General features: G+C 49.3%; 1 protein-coding gene across 1 annotated transcript; it reads right to left on the bottom strand.

Moving 5' to 3' along the window:
- Window positions 1-649: 649 nt before the first annotated feature.
- Window positions 650-10,769, bottom strand: LOC118593964 (tubby-related protein 2-like). Its single transcript, XM_036203687.1, has 12 exons — window positions 10,735-10,769; window positions 9,894-9,945; window positions 8,998-9,136; window positions 8,172-8,309; window positions 7,863-8,030; window positions 6,319-6,500; window positions 5,197-5,502; window positions 3,881-3,993; window positions 3,267-3,381; window positions 3,067-3,165; window positions 1,212-1,380; window positions 650-968 (listed from the first exon to the last, which is right to left on the bottom strand). The coding sequence occupies exons 1-12, from the start codon at window positions 10,767-10,769 to the stop codon at window positions 835-837; spliced, it is 1,650 nt and encodes a 549-aa protein (XP_036059580.1). The 3' UTR covers window positions 650-834.
- Between the last annotated feature and the right edge of the window lie 1,762 nt (window positions 10,770-12,531).

Below are 12,531 nucleotides of genomic sequence, written 5' to 3'. Positions count from 1 at the left end.
CAGCTCGCACGAGATCGGAGCCGCTTTGCCCGCCGCATTGCCCAGGTGGAGGAGAAGCTGGGTCCTTACCTCACCCCTGCCTTCCGGGCCAGAGCCTGGGCGCGCCATGGAAACCCACCCCTCCCTCTGGCCTTCACTCCTGCTCCTACTCAGCCTGGGCCCTGCTCCACCTCTGAGGCCACGCCCTTGAGCCAAAATGTGACCGCACCCTCTCCCCTTCCCAGGGAGGCCCCTCCTCCCAGCCAGGACTTTGGTGGAAGGCGGGGCTAACCCCAAGTAGTGTCCTGTTATTTATTGTTTTTTTAATAAGAAATAAAGCCTTTTGATTTATAGTGATCAAGTCTTCAGTATGTGTTGGATCTTCCAGGGAGGCAAAAATGAGTTCTGTGTCCAAACCTGTTTAAGACCAGCCTGATCTACATAGTGTAGGGGGACACAACTAATCCCAGCACTTCCAGCTGAGGCAGGAGGATTGGCATGAGTTCCAAGGACTGACAGGCATAACCTATAGAGGAAAGCTGCCTCGAAAAAAAAAGGGAGGGTGGTAGATACAAGCAAAGGAAAGTTCGACAAAGGTATAAAAATGTCATAATGAAGCCCACTATTATGTGTACTACAAATAGAAAAATTTATTGAAAGACAAGGCCAGCCACAAAGGTGCATGCTTGCCATCCCAGGACTCCAGAGATGGAAGCAGGAGGATGGGGTGTTCAAGGACAGGCTCAGCTACATTGTTGGAGACCAGACTGAGTATCAAAAACTAAACAAGAAAGGAGGCCTGGCGTGAAGCTTTCTGCAAACTCACAGGACAGCTGGTGAGGGATGATAATTTATTCAGTTACACGCCAGTTTCCCATCGAAACTGGATAAGCAGATGGCGAAAGCTTGGAGCGGGCAAAGAGGATACTGAAAATCCATAGTGAATATGTTTGGGGCCACGCGGCCGAACTGGAGCACCAGGTAGTCCGCTGATGGGAAAACCAGGAAATAAGATTGAGTTAAACTCCGTCCTATGGCGCCACGCAGCTGCGTGTTTACCAAGCTAGGAGACTCCAGGAGCCTAGAGACTACATCTCCCAATAGCCCTTGCGACAGCGCCGCTCCCGCCCTGTTTAGGAACCCGCCCAGAGACAGAGGGGTTGGGGAGGGGGTAGTTCTTAATGCCCCCTGTCCGCCCCCAAGCCCAGGTCTTCGGGTTGCTAGGAGCTCACGTAGATCGGGGTGCACAAGCTGGAAGTTCTTGACCGAAGCCCGAGTGACGCGACCGTGAAAATTGAGCACGTAGCCGCCGCTCTCGTCGCTCCAGGATGGGGCCTTGTTCTGCAGTAGGAGCGGCCCTTGTCTAGCACCTTTTTGTAGACTCAGTGTCGAATCCTGATCCTCGAGATACAACAGGGGCATCCTTGTTAGCCTAGCTGCAGCCCTCCTTTAAGTCCAGATGCACGTGCTACTTTTATTTATTTACTTGAGAACAATGTCTCCAGATGGCCAGGTTTGCCCTTTGGTGGTTTTGGAAAGGTTTCTCTGTGTAGCCCTGCCTGGCCTGGCATTAGCTCTGCACACGGGGCTGGGACTGTAGTTGCTATACTTAGAGGATGGGTTTGCGAAAGCACTTAACACAGTAACAATCACTGTCACGGTTATTATTACTCTGTCCACTGCCCTCCCGAGGCAGATCCAATGTCTTGGGCACCAAATTCACCATCTTTGATAATGGAGTGAGCCTGAGCCTCTGCCTCCCAAGTGCTGGGATTAAAAGCGTGTGCCACCATCTAGCATGTACTTCTTCTTCTATATTTTCGTTTTGCAGCTGGTACTTGACGTTCACCATCTAACTTTTGTTTATGGTTATGAATGGAAACCTTAAAGATTTTATCAGGATTGTGGTGACTTCTCTGAGGTAGAGTTCTCACTTAAACACTGTTGTTAGTACTTGATTTTTTTGGTGGACTTTAGAGGATGCATGAGAGTGCTGAGCAGACAGAAAACACCTCTTCACCTTTGTTTGAGCTTTGCAATTTCCCAGCTCTCTTCCGGTGGTGATTCCATATCTCCAATATTATGTATGTTACTCCCTAGATAAATTTTACATATACATTTATGCAAAGAGATTATTCATACATTATGAACAGACTTATTCATAAAGACTCACAGGTCATTATGATCTACTGTGCATATGTTGTTAGACACAGTTTAAAGTAGCCAAACGTAAACTGGGTGGTGGTGGCACACGCCTTTCATCCTAGCAATTGGGAGGCAGAGGCAGGAGGATCTCTGAGTTTGAGGCCAGCCTGGTTTACATAGGGAGTTCCAGATAGCCAGGACTACAGAGAAACTCCGTCACAAAAAAAGAAAAAAAATTCTTTTAATTAGATGTACTATATGTGCTGGTATATGTGGATTATGTGCCTATGAGTGCAGTTGTCTTCAGGACCAGAGAGGGCAAGAAGTCCCCTGGAGCTGGAGGTACAGGCAGTTGTGAGCCACCTGGCATGGTTGTTTTGTTTTGTCTTTGGTTTTGTTTTGTTTTGAGACTGCGTTTCTCTGTGTAGCCCTAGCTGTTCTATAAATGTCTCTGTAGACCAGTCTGGCTTCAAACTCACAGAGATCTACCTGCCTCTGCCTCCCAAGTGCTGGGATTAAATAAAACAAATTTTTTAAAAAACAAGGTCTCAGGGGTTGGGGATTTAGCTCGGTGTTAGAGCGCTTGCCTAGCAAGCATAAGGCCCTGGGTTTGGTCCTCAGCTCTGGAAAAACAAAACAAAACAAACAAACAAACCAAAAACCAAGGTCTCATCTGTAGCCCTATCTATCATGGAACTTCATATTTAGATGAGGCTAGCCTCCAACTTACATGGTCTGTCTTTCTTCTCCCTCTGGGAGAGCAATACATGAACTGTTAACCACTGAGCCATCTCTTCAGGCCTAGACCCACAATTTTGGGTCTCAAGCCTTTTCTTCCAGAGAAGGGACTCTGGCAAAGCCATTCAATGTGACCTGCAAACCATGGGTTTTCTTACCCATTCTCCTCTCACAGTATTGCTATTCACAACCTTAGAGACTCACATTTTGTGGCTGGACTCTCATCCTCTGCTTCCGCCTGTCCATTCCTGGAAGGATCACAGTCATTTTCCGAGGTCCCCGGAATCCCAAGACATTGCTTTCCTGGAGGGTTAATTGATTATATCCCAGTTGGCCTAGCTCCTTATGCTCTCTTACCGAATGGCACCCCCTTCCTTCATCTGTGCCTCTGCCAGGATACTTACATAACACACAACTCCCAGCTTCTTTCTGATCCGGGAACTGTCTGGGATCCAGTAGTTCCTCTCAGGGTTCAACCCATTATCAAAGATGGTAAACTTTGTGCCCAAGATATTGGATCTGTCCCAGGAGGGCAGGGGAGGAGAGTAATAAAAACCAGGATAGTGATTGCTACACTATGTTAAGTGCTTTCTCAAACCATCCTCTAAGAAAGAAATCACAGTCCAGTCCCAGCCCTCTGATTTTTCTGTCTTTCTAGCATCCCACATTGACTCTTTGGGAACCCTCTTCCATCTAGGAAGTAAGAACTCACACACTCCAGTCCGCTCTCCCCACAGGAACTGAGGGGTCCCAGGCCTCTGCCTATCAAAAAGCTAAACATCTTAAATGCCAGCCTATGTTCTTGGCATCCAAAGCTTTCATGTTTTTTCTTTCCCACCTGTGGAACTAACCACAACCTGCAGAACTACAAAACCCATCAGGCTTTAGTGCAGGTCCTGTGTTGTGCACTACAGCCTCTTGGGAAATGAAGTCCATTGGCCTGTTTTTTGCTGGCTTCCTGCAACCTGTTGCCTCACCACATACTAGGAGGGCCACACACCAAGAAGGCTTCACTTACCTAACTTTGCCCACAAAGTTGTTCCCGTTGCGGGACATATCTTTGGGATCCAGAGAGATGAGATAATTTGAGGTTTTGCATATTTTCCTTTTCCGCCCAGCCAGAAGGAAATGCTGCAGATCAGAGAAGAGACTTCAGGATTGAGTTTTGATATATGTCTAGAGCCAGGGTCCTGAACACAGCTCTGAATAAGGGAAGGGCTATTTCTGGAGGTGAAGAAGGCCACACTGGGAGAAGACTGCTCAGCGGGAGAGGGGTGTAGCTTAGCTATAGAATGGAAACACTTTGAGGGGTCCAGTTTATTCCAGGATTGGGTGGGGTTTGGTAACCAAGAACTCAGGTGGATGGCCGGAGAAGAGACTTAACTCAAGTGGGAGGGAGGTGTGGTGGATATGGACCAACTCTGGAATGGAAAAGGCTTGGACCTAAGCTACTAAGTCCTGAAAAGTTTGAAGTGCTGAGGTGGGTGGGGCTTAGACCTGACAGGTACTAACTAAGTGACAGAGACCTGAGTCCAGGGGGAGAAAAAGGTGTGGAAAGGATCTCACGTTGTTGCCCTGGCTGGGTTGGAACTTATTAATTTGAAAGGGCTGGCTTCCAACTCAAAGGTCTGCCCTCCTCTGCTTCCCAAGTGTGGGGGAATTAAAGGTATCTGCCCCAACCACCTGGCTCTTTTTTTAGTTTTTCAAAGATATCTCAAGTTAGGTCAGGAAGCTGGCTTTGACTCTTCCTTTATATACAAGGCTGACCTTGCTCTCCTGACCCTCTCTGCCACCATTTCCCATGTATGATTAGGTAAATATTTAGATGCCACCACACCTGGCTCTAGAATTTTTTTTTTTTTTTTTTATGTTTTTGTTTTTGTTTTTGTTTTTTGAAACAGGGTTTCACTGCAGCTTTGGAGCCTGTCCTGGATTAGCTCTGTAGACCAGGCTGGCTTCGAACTCACAGAGATCCACCTGCCTCTGCCTCCTGAGCGCTGGGATTGCAGGCATATTCACCCACTGCCTGGCTAGAAATTTTTAACCTTGTCCAAAAAGGGGAGGGACATGCTCCTGGAAATTGGGGTTTTTGGCCCAGAGAGATGGCTCAGAGGTTAAGAGCACTGACTGCTCCTCCAGAGGTCCTGAGTTCAATACCCAGCAAGCACATGGGGGCTCCCAACCATCTGTAATGACACCTGGTGCCCTCTTCTGGCCTGCAGGCATACTTGCTGTATGTATAATAAAGCTTTAAAAAGAAAGAAAGAAACTGGGGCTTGTTTCCTTTTCTGTCACTCAGTGGGAAGGCTCCCACCACCAGGGGCCAGAGCTTACTGCCACACCATCCTCGGCCTCCTGGTAGAGATAGTAAGAAGGGAAGAAGCCCTTGTCCATGCCATGCTTGTTTCGGATGATGCGGCACTGCACCACGTGGTCCCGAGGTGCAGGGAGCAGCACATAAGCTTCCACATCCTCCCCCAGCCGAGGGCCTGGGGGGCGGGCCGCAGGACAGGTCCAGGTACAAGCACTGTGCTTGCTTGTGTCCTTAGTGTCTTGCAAGACCTCGGACCCCACTGGAGTGCTGTCTGTCCCTGCTGACTCTGAGGCCTCTGAGCACACTTTCTTCTCCAGGTCTTCATCCTAGCTCAAGTGCAAAGCCACAATTGAGGGACAGTCAGGCTCGGCCCTGCAGACTGATTGGCTGTTTCAGCTAAGGGATGACCCTTGAAGACCCATGGCTTCTTGTTATTAAGCATGTCAGCTAACCCAACCAAACAAGTTGGCCCATCTGCTGATTAGTCAAACGTGCAGCCTCATTAACTCACACAAACGGTGTGAGGTCATACTCTAGACCATGTAAAGCCAGAGTACATGCCAGTGAGGTTGTTGGGCATGACTGAATAGTATAGTACCTCTATGCTGCCTTTGAACCTAAGGCACCCAGTCCGGCCTTTCACAAACACACACACATAGAATCCCGCAGTGAGGGGCTCAGGTGTGGCTCAGTGGTAAGAGCACTGGCCTAGCAAAGCACTTGACCATGTTTACTATAAAATGAGCCTTGTAAGCCTCACACCATTAATTACAGCACTCGGGAGGCAGAGACAGGCAGATCTCTGTGAGTTCAAGGCCAACCTGGTCTAGAGAATGAGTTCCAGGAGACCTAGGGCTGTTACACAGAGTAACCTCATCCTTAAAAACAAAATAACAAAAAAAAAGACCTCCAATTCACAACTTGTAGTCTCTATAATTTGGCACCTGTCTACGGCGATTTTTCTTTTTAGAGGACTAACTCTTTATGTACCCCAGGTTGACCTTGAACTCTCAGTGAATGTCAGCCTCCTGACTGCAGGAAATGCAAGCATGCACAACTGTGCACAGATTTTCACCATGGTTGTGGCTCCTTCAGCTAGTGTAATACCCTGTAGTTTGGGCTGCAGATTTAGTTCCACCTACCCCCAGGTCAGAGGCTGGACTCCTTGTTTCTATATCCCTTTGTGCTGTGTTTTCTTCCTCCTCACAGGATGCCAAGTGTCCCTGAATGCTACCAGCGCTCACTAGAGGGGCTGGGGCCGGACTGGGTGCCTTAGGTTCAAAGGCAGCATCCTTGGAGTCAACCTCTTCCTCTTCACTGATCCCTAAGGGGCAGAAGTGGTCACAGGTCAGGATATCTAGTCCCAGTTAGAGGAAGGTCAGCACTGTCGGCTAGACAGGACAAGAACTCCAGGTCCCAGCTGCTTTGCCAGGCTCTTCCACTGACCACCCTCTCTGCACTTCCTATGCACATGGAACCTACAAAGACTAAAATCTGCCTCCTGATCTCGAAGAGTCAGTGTCTCACTGTGTGGCTCTGGCTTAGCCTGAGACTAGATTTCTAGACTGGGCTTGCTTTGAACACAGAGATCCACCTGCCTTTGCCTCCAGTGTTGGAATTAAAGGCATGTGTCTCAGTTCCTGGTCAAAAGTAAACAAGTTTGAAAAAAAAAAAAAAAAACCAATAAATTGAAGGGCTGGAGAGATAGATTAACAGTCTAGGGCACATTCTGCCCTGGTAGAGAACCCAAGGTCAGTTCCAAGCTCTCAAGTTTCATGGCTCACAAACACAGCCAACTCCAGCTCCAGTGGGTCTGACATCCTCTTCTGGTCTCTGTGGGAACTGCACTCAATTTCACAAACACACAGATGCACATACACAAAAATAAAAGTAATTAAAATAAATAATCTGATCCAGGCAGTGGTGGCACCTGCCTTAAATCCCAGCACTATGGAGGCAGACTCAGGCAGATCTCAGTGAGTTTAAGGCCAGCTTGGTGTACAAAGAAAGTTTCAGGACAGCTAGGGCTACACGGAGAAACGCTGTCTCGAAAAACCAAAATAAATAAATAAAATAAAAATTAAAAAGAGGGTTGCGGATTTAGCTCAGTGGTACAGCGCTTGCCTACCTCAGTTCAAAAAAAAAAAAAAAAAAAAAAAAGATTAAAGAAAAACCAAAATAACATGACCGGGTTGGCTCATGCCTTAAATGCCAGCTCTCAGGAGGCAGAGGCAAGTGGATCTCCGTGAGTTCTGGTATACCGAGCAAGCTCCAGGACAGGCTCCAAAGTCACATAGTGAACCCTGTCTCAAAAAACTAAAACAAACAAACAAACAAAAACCAAAACAATAACAACAACAATAATAATAAATAATCTGGGTGTGGTTCAACAAGCCTTTAATCCAACACACAAGGAGGCAGAGGCCAGTGGATCTATGTGAGTTCAAGGCCAGCCCAGGGATACATAAAGATTGATGAAATCCATCCAAAACTGAGTTTAAACACATGCATTTGATGTGGTGATGGTTTTACATCCGAGTACACTGTGTGACAGGGACTAAACATCTTGACAGATGGACTGGGAGACCCATGAGTTCTGACATCTCACATAAAGCTGTCAAAGCAAGGATGACAATCTGTCATGCGAACCAGGGGCCAGATTTCACTCCCCTGTCCCCGAAATTACCAGGTCCTGGGGAGGCTAACCAGCCCCTGCAACGGGTTGCCAGATGTGTCTTGGGAGGTGGGGGGATGACCGGGATGTCCTCCATGGTCACTTCCTCCACATCTGAATCTAAGCAGTCTGGGAGATAGCACAGGTGGTGGACCGCAGCGCCATCGCCCTGAGTGTATACTAGAGAAAAAGGAGTTTCAGATTTGGGGTCCTTTGGTGCAAGAAGAGGGAGCTGTGGACCTGACACCAGCGTCAGAGGAGAAGGACGGAATCCTGAACTTCTAAGGACGCATGCTCTAAATATCAGGGGTCTAAGATTACCTGCTTCTCTGGGTGGCAGAAGGGGGGCCCTCTGGCCACTACCATCTCTGACACTGCTCTTGGAGACCAGGGCACTGGGGGCACTGGAGGGCAGATGCGCCTGGGGTACGTTCTCCTGAAGGAAAGGACTCCCTGCACCTGGGAGAAAGTGCAGAGAGGCCCATTTAAAAAGGATCTACTGAGTAAGGCAGGAGGATTGCCTCAAACCCTCCACTACTTAACAAGTTCCAGCCAGTGATAGCATGGGACCCTCGCCCCCCCCCCCAAATTCTAAACAAAAACTCAGTAGTAAGTAAGGCACGATCAGGTGCGTGTAGCCCAGGGTTTGACCCTTATCACCACGAAAAGCAAACAACATGAACTCCATTCTACCAGCAGATCTTCTGCCTTGGGGAGTCCGAGTTCCCTCAGACTCTACTAGGTTCTGACACACCCAGTCACACTGGATTCTTTTGTGTCCTCTGGCCCTCCAGTTGCTCTAAGCTCTGCCTGGTTATTGTCAGAAGACCAGGTGATCTCAAGGGCCCAGCTTTATTGGAGTGGCTCCTAAGAAAACAATTCTCTGCCTGGGGATCCACGAGGCCCCACCCCTGTTCCCTCAGAAAGCTCTACACTCAAGTCCCACCCCTATTCTCTACCATAAACTCCCTCTCCGGATGCAATTAGGCCCCACCAGTCCCATTAGGACACTTCCTGACATATATAAGGCCATCCCTCTGGCAGCCAGCACCATCCACCCAGTTCCCGCCCTGGGCCTCACCAGGCTCCACCCTCCAGTGCTCACTAGACCCCGCCCCCGAGCCCCCATAAATCCCTTCCATCAGACCAGATCCCCAGCTGCTGTCACACTGGAAGCGATCTTCCCCACGCCTTGGTCGCCTGGGCCTCAGGGAAGCATCAGGATTGGCCTGAACCATGAGGGGCTCCTGGCGCTTCCTGCGCAGTTTCTTCTCGAGTAGCTGTTGCTGAAGGATCAAGAGGGGAAGGAAGGTGGGCGCAGGGGTGAGGCTGGCCTGGGAGAGGTCAGGTACCCTTCCTCCATTGGGGTCCCAGATACCCAGTCCTCTCCTGTCAGATCCCATCTCTCTCCACCTCCTCCTCCAAGAACTAGGAGTCCAGCCCTCTAGACTGTTCCTTAAAAATTTCCTCAGCCTGGGCTGCCTTCCCAACTGAGGCAGGAACACTTAAGTATGCCTAGACAATTTGGTGAGACCCTGTTTCCAAATACAAAGGTGGGCATAAAGGCTCACACCTGTAGCAAGTCCAGAAACACAAGGAAGAGGGTGGGAGCCAGTCTGAGGTCAGCATAGGTTACAGAGCGGCTCTTGGGGCCTGAGAGGACTTGGTGGGTAAAGGTGCTTGTGCTCCCATCAGGCCTGACAACCTGAGTTTGAGCCCTAGGACCCAAATCCTCAAAGGAGAGAACCCGTCCTGCAAGCTGTCTCCACTACTCACCAAGGCATGTGTGTGTCCTCTACCCTTGAGTAAATGCAACTTAACAAAACAAAGCGAGTGTGGTGGCTCACACCTGTAATTCCAGCACCCAAGATGCAAGTTTGAGACCAGCCTGGGCTAGGCAGCAAGGTCTTGTTTCAAAAGAAAGCCGAATGCCTACTTTCTCTACTTTCTCTTTTCCTCATTCGAGAACGTGAAGTCCAGAGAAGAGGAACATGGGACCGGGGGCTCTGAGCCTCCTGGGAAGAGTGGGATCCGGGGCCATACCTGTTGTTCTAGCTTCTGCAGCCTCACACCTGAGAATTCATCCTCCAAGGTTCTGCGGGAAACACAGGCTGGTCACCACAGGCAGATTTGCCTGTTCAAGAGCCCCTCCCCTTGACCAAATTGGGTTCTTAGCCCCAGTGATGTCACAGTATGTGAGGGACCTGAGCTTTCTAGGTCAGTTATGACTCCCTTTCTCCCAGCAGCTCCCCTTTAGGACCCAACCAGAGGCCCCAGGCTCTAGCACTCTCAGGCGCCGCAGACTTCAGAGTCCAGATCCCCCGCACCTTCCTGTGAATGGTTGATGGTGGAGAGCCTGAAGACAGTTTGAGCCCTGAAGCTGTGTGTATCCTGTGTGCTTCTAAGTCCTCCTTCCCCCAACCTCGCTGACCATTAGGTTTCCCTACTCACTCTTTCTTCCACGCTTCATTTTCCTGAGCCGGTCTAGAGGATTAGGAAGGCATAATCAGACCTAGACCCAACATCTCAATAGAAACCGCCCTCTAATTCCTGACATCTGCCTTCATTTTTCTTTTGAGCCCTAACAACCCAAATCTCAATGCCCTTTGAGACTCAGTAGCCTGTGGCGAGCTTTAGCGCTATTGGGAGCACAGAAATCCAGCTCTCTACCAAGCAGGTAAGGCTGGTCCTGCTTCTAAGTATTGGGACTTTGGGTCTGAGGCTCACAAACCCCAACTCCTCAGCAACCAGCTATCTGGAACCCCAGAGGTGCCCACCCCTCCCTAGCACCAGCGTGGAGCTCTCATGGCCTTGCCGCCATGCTGGAACTCTGAACAAAGCCTGACACTTTTCTTGGGAAAAGGGGATTCCCACAGGGACTTGCCCTCTTCTTGGCCCTGTAGGCTCCTCAAGGTCCATGTCCAACAGAGTAATGCCTCCAGGACACTGAAGAAGACAGATCCCTTGTTCTGGGGGTTCTGAATTGGAACCGCAAGCCAACGTTCCTTAAAGGGACCCAAGAGCATCTACCTAGCAATATAGTTCTACATACAGAGCATTTCAGAAATTTACACGCCTGTAATTCCTGCACTTAGGAAGTGCATACAAGAGTGCCAGGAATCGAAGCATTGCTCCTCTGCAAGCCTCTCTATCTCCTCGAGGTCAGCTTGGTAAGCATAAAGACATTTCTCAGAAGAAAAGAAAGAAAGAAAGAGAGCTAGAGAGAGGTGCGGCGAGTTGGGGTATTTTAATCTCAGTACTTGGGAGTCAGAGGCAGGAGGATCTCTGTGATCTGGAGGCCAGCCTGGTCTACATAGAGTTCCAACCAGGGCTACATAATGAGACCTTTCTCAAAGGTAGTGATAGCATTCTATGCAGTTGCTTATCACCAAAGCTCTTACAGGAACTTGTGGAGCAAAAATAAATGAGGAAAACTACAATTCCCAGGATACACAGCGGCAAGATGTCCGCAAAAGTTTCCCTTCCCATCCTCTACTCGCATCCAGGGCTTTGACTTTTATTTGAAAACGACGCAGGAAATGTCATGCTTAAGAATGTGAGCTTCCAGGCTGGAGAGAAGGCTCAGTGGTATAGAGCACCACCTGCTCTTCCAGAGGTCCTGAGGTCAACTGGCAGGAACCCCATGGTGTCTCACAACTATCTCCAGTGGTATCTGATGTCCTCTTCTGGCATAAAGTTGTACATGCAGATATACATATATACAAAAATTTTTTTTTTAAATGCCGGGCGGTGGTGACACAAGCCTTTAATCCCAGCACTCCGGAGGCAGAGCCAGGTGGATCTCTGTGAGTTCCAGGCCAGTCTGGGCTACAGAGTGAGTTCCAGGAAAGGTGCAAAGCTACACAGACAAACCCTGTCTCGAAAAACAAAAACAAAACAAACAAAACAAAACAAAAAAACCGTAGCAAAACAACAAAACCCATTCTCGATCTCTCCTTGCAGAGCAGCCACGATGCCTACCTCTGCGCCCCGCGGGGCCCCTTTCCTTCTCCTAGCACCTCTACTGATGCTGTGTGCTGTGCTGGCGGTGCCCCTGGACCGCGCGGCGCCCCATCAGGAGGACAGCCAGGCCACGGAAAGCCCGGTGAGTAGCCTGCCCTGTGCTCTGGCGCGTTTGCAGTGGTGCAGTTCCTGCCCTCCCCCAGGCCCTGGTGAAAACTCCAGGGATCCCCTGTTTAACAGGCCGAGGCTTCCGGTTTACCCGCCTGCCTTTGCAGTAGTGTGTTGGTGAAACACACAAGCAGGCCATCGAGATATGGAAATCAAGATGATCCCAAATGAAAACCCGTGTCACTCCCTCCCCTAAACTCCTCTGATCTTTAAGATTCTCCTCAAGGACGAATGGAGAAACCAATAGCAAAACTACATTTCCCAGTAGCACCAGAGGCAGTTGGATGCCACTACCTAGCTGGGGCATTCCTGCTTCACAGAGCTCCTGGGAGGTGCAGTTTAAATGAGAAAAGGAGATGGGGAACTGCTGATTTACTCATTCCTACAAATATCTACTGAACCTTGTGAAAGCGTTCCTCTTAGGAGAGAGTTGGAACTTTCAAAGTCCAGGTACCTGCCTGATGGCCTAGTCTTCTATTGCTGTCCCAGCAGTGTTAACTGACTCTTATAACAGGACTGCCTTAACAGGGCAGTTCCCTTGCCGCCCAGG

This window comes from Onychomys torridus, chromosome 1, assembly GCF_903995425.1.
Source record: "Onychomys torridus chromosome 1, mOncTor1.1, whole genome shotgun sequence".
Classification (NCBI taxonomy): Eukaryota; Metazoa; Chordata; class Mammalia; order Rodentia; family Cricetidae; genus Onychomys; species Onychomys torridus.
Note: the sequence above shows the minus strand (reverse complement) of the source record. Positions and strands in the feature narration are given on the sequence as shown.

What these genes read in the sequence shown, in the direction of transcription:
- LOC118593964 (XM_036203687.1), bottom strand. Translation starts at nt 10,769, where the DNA reads ATGGACCTTGAGGAGCCTACAGGGCCAAGAAGAGG. An exon ending in TCTGCCACCCAGAGAAGCAG is followed by an intron (nt 8,031 to 8,171) that starts GTAATCTTAGAC and finishes CTTTTTCTCTAG; the next exon opens with TATACACTCAGGGCGATGGC. An exon ending in GCTTGTGCACCCCGATCTAC is followed by an intron (nt 969 to 1,211) that starts GTGAGCTCCTAG and finishes TTTTCCCATCAG; the next exon opens with CGGACTACCTGGTGCTCCAG.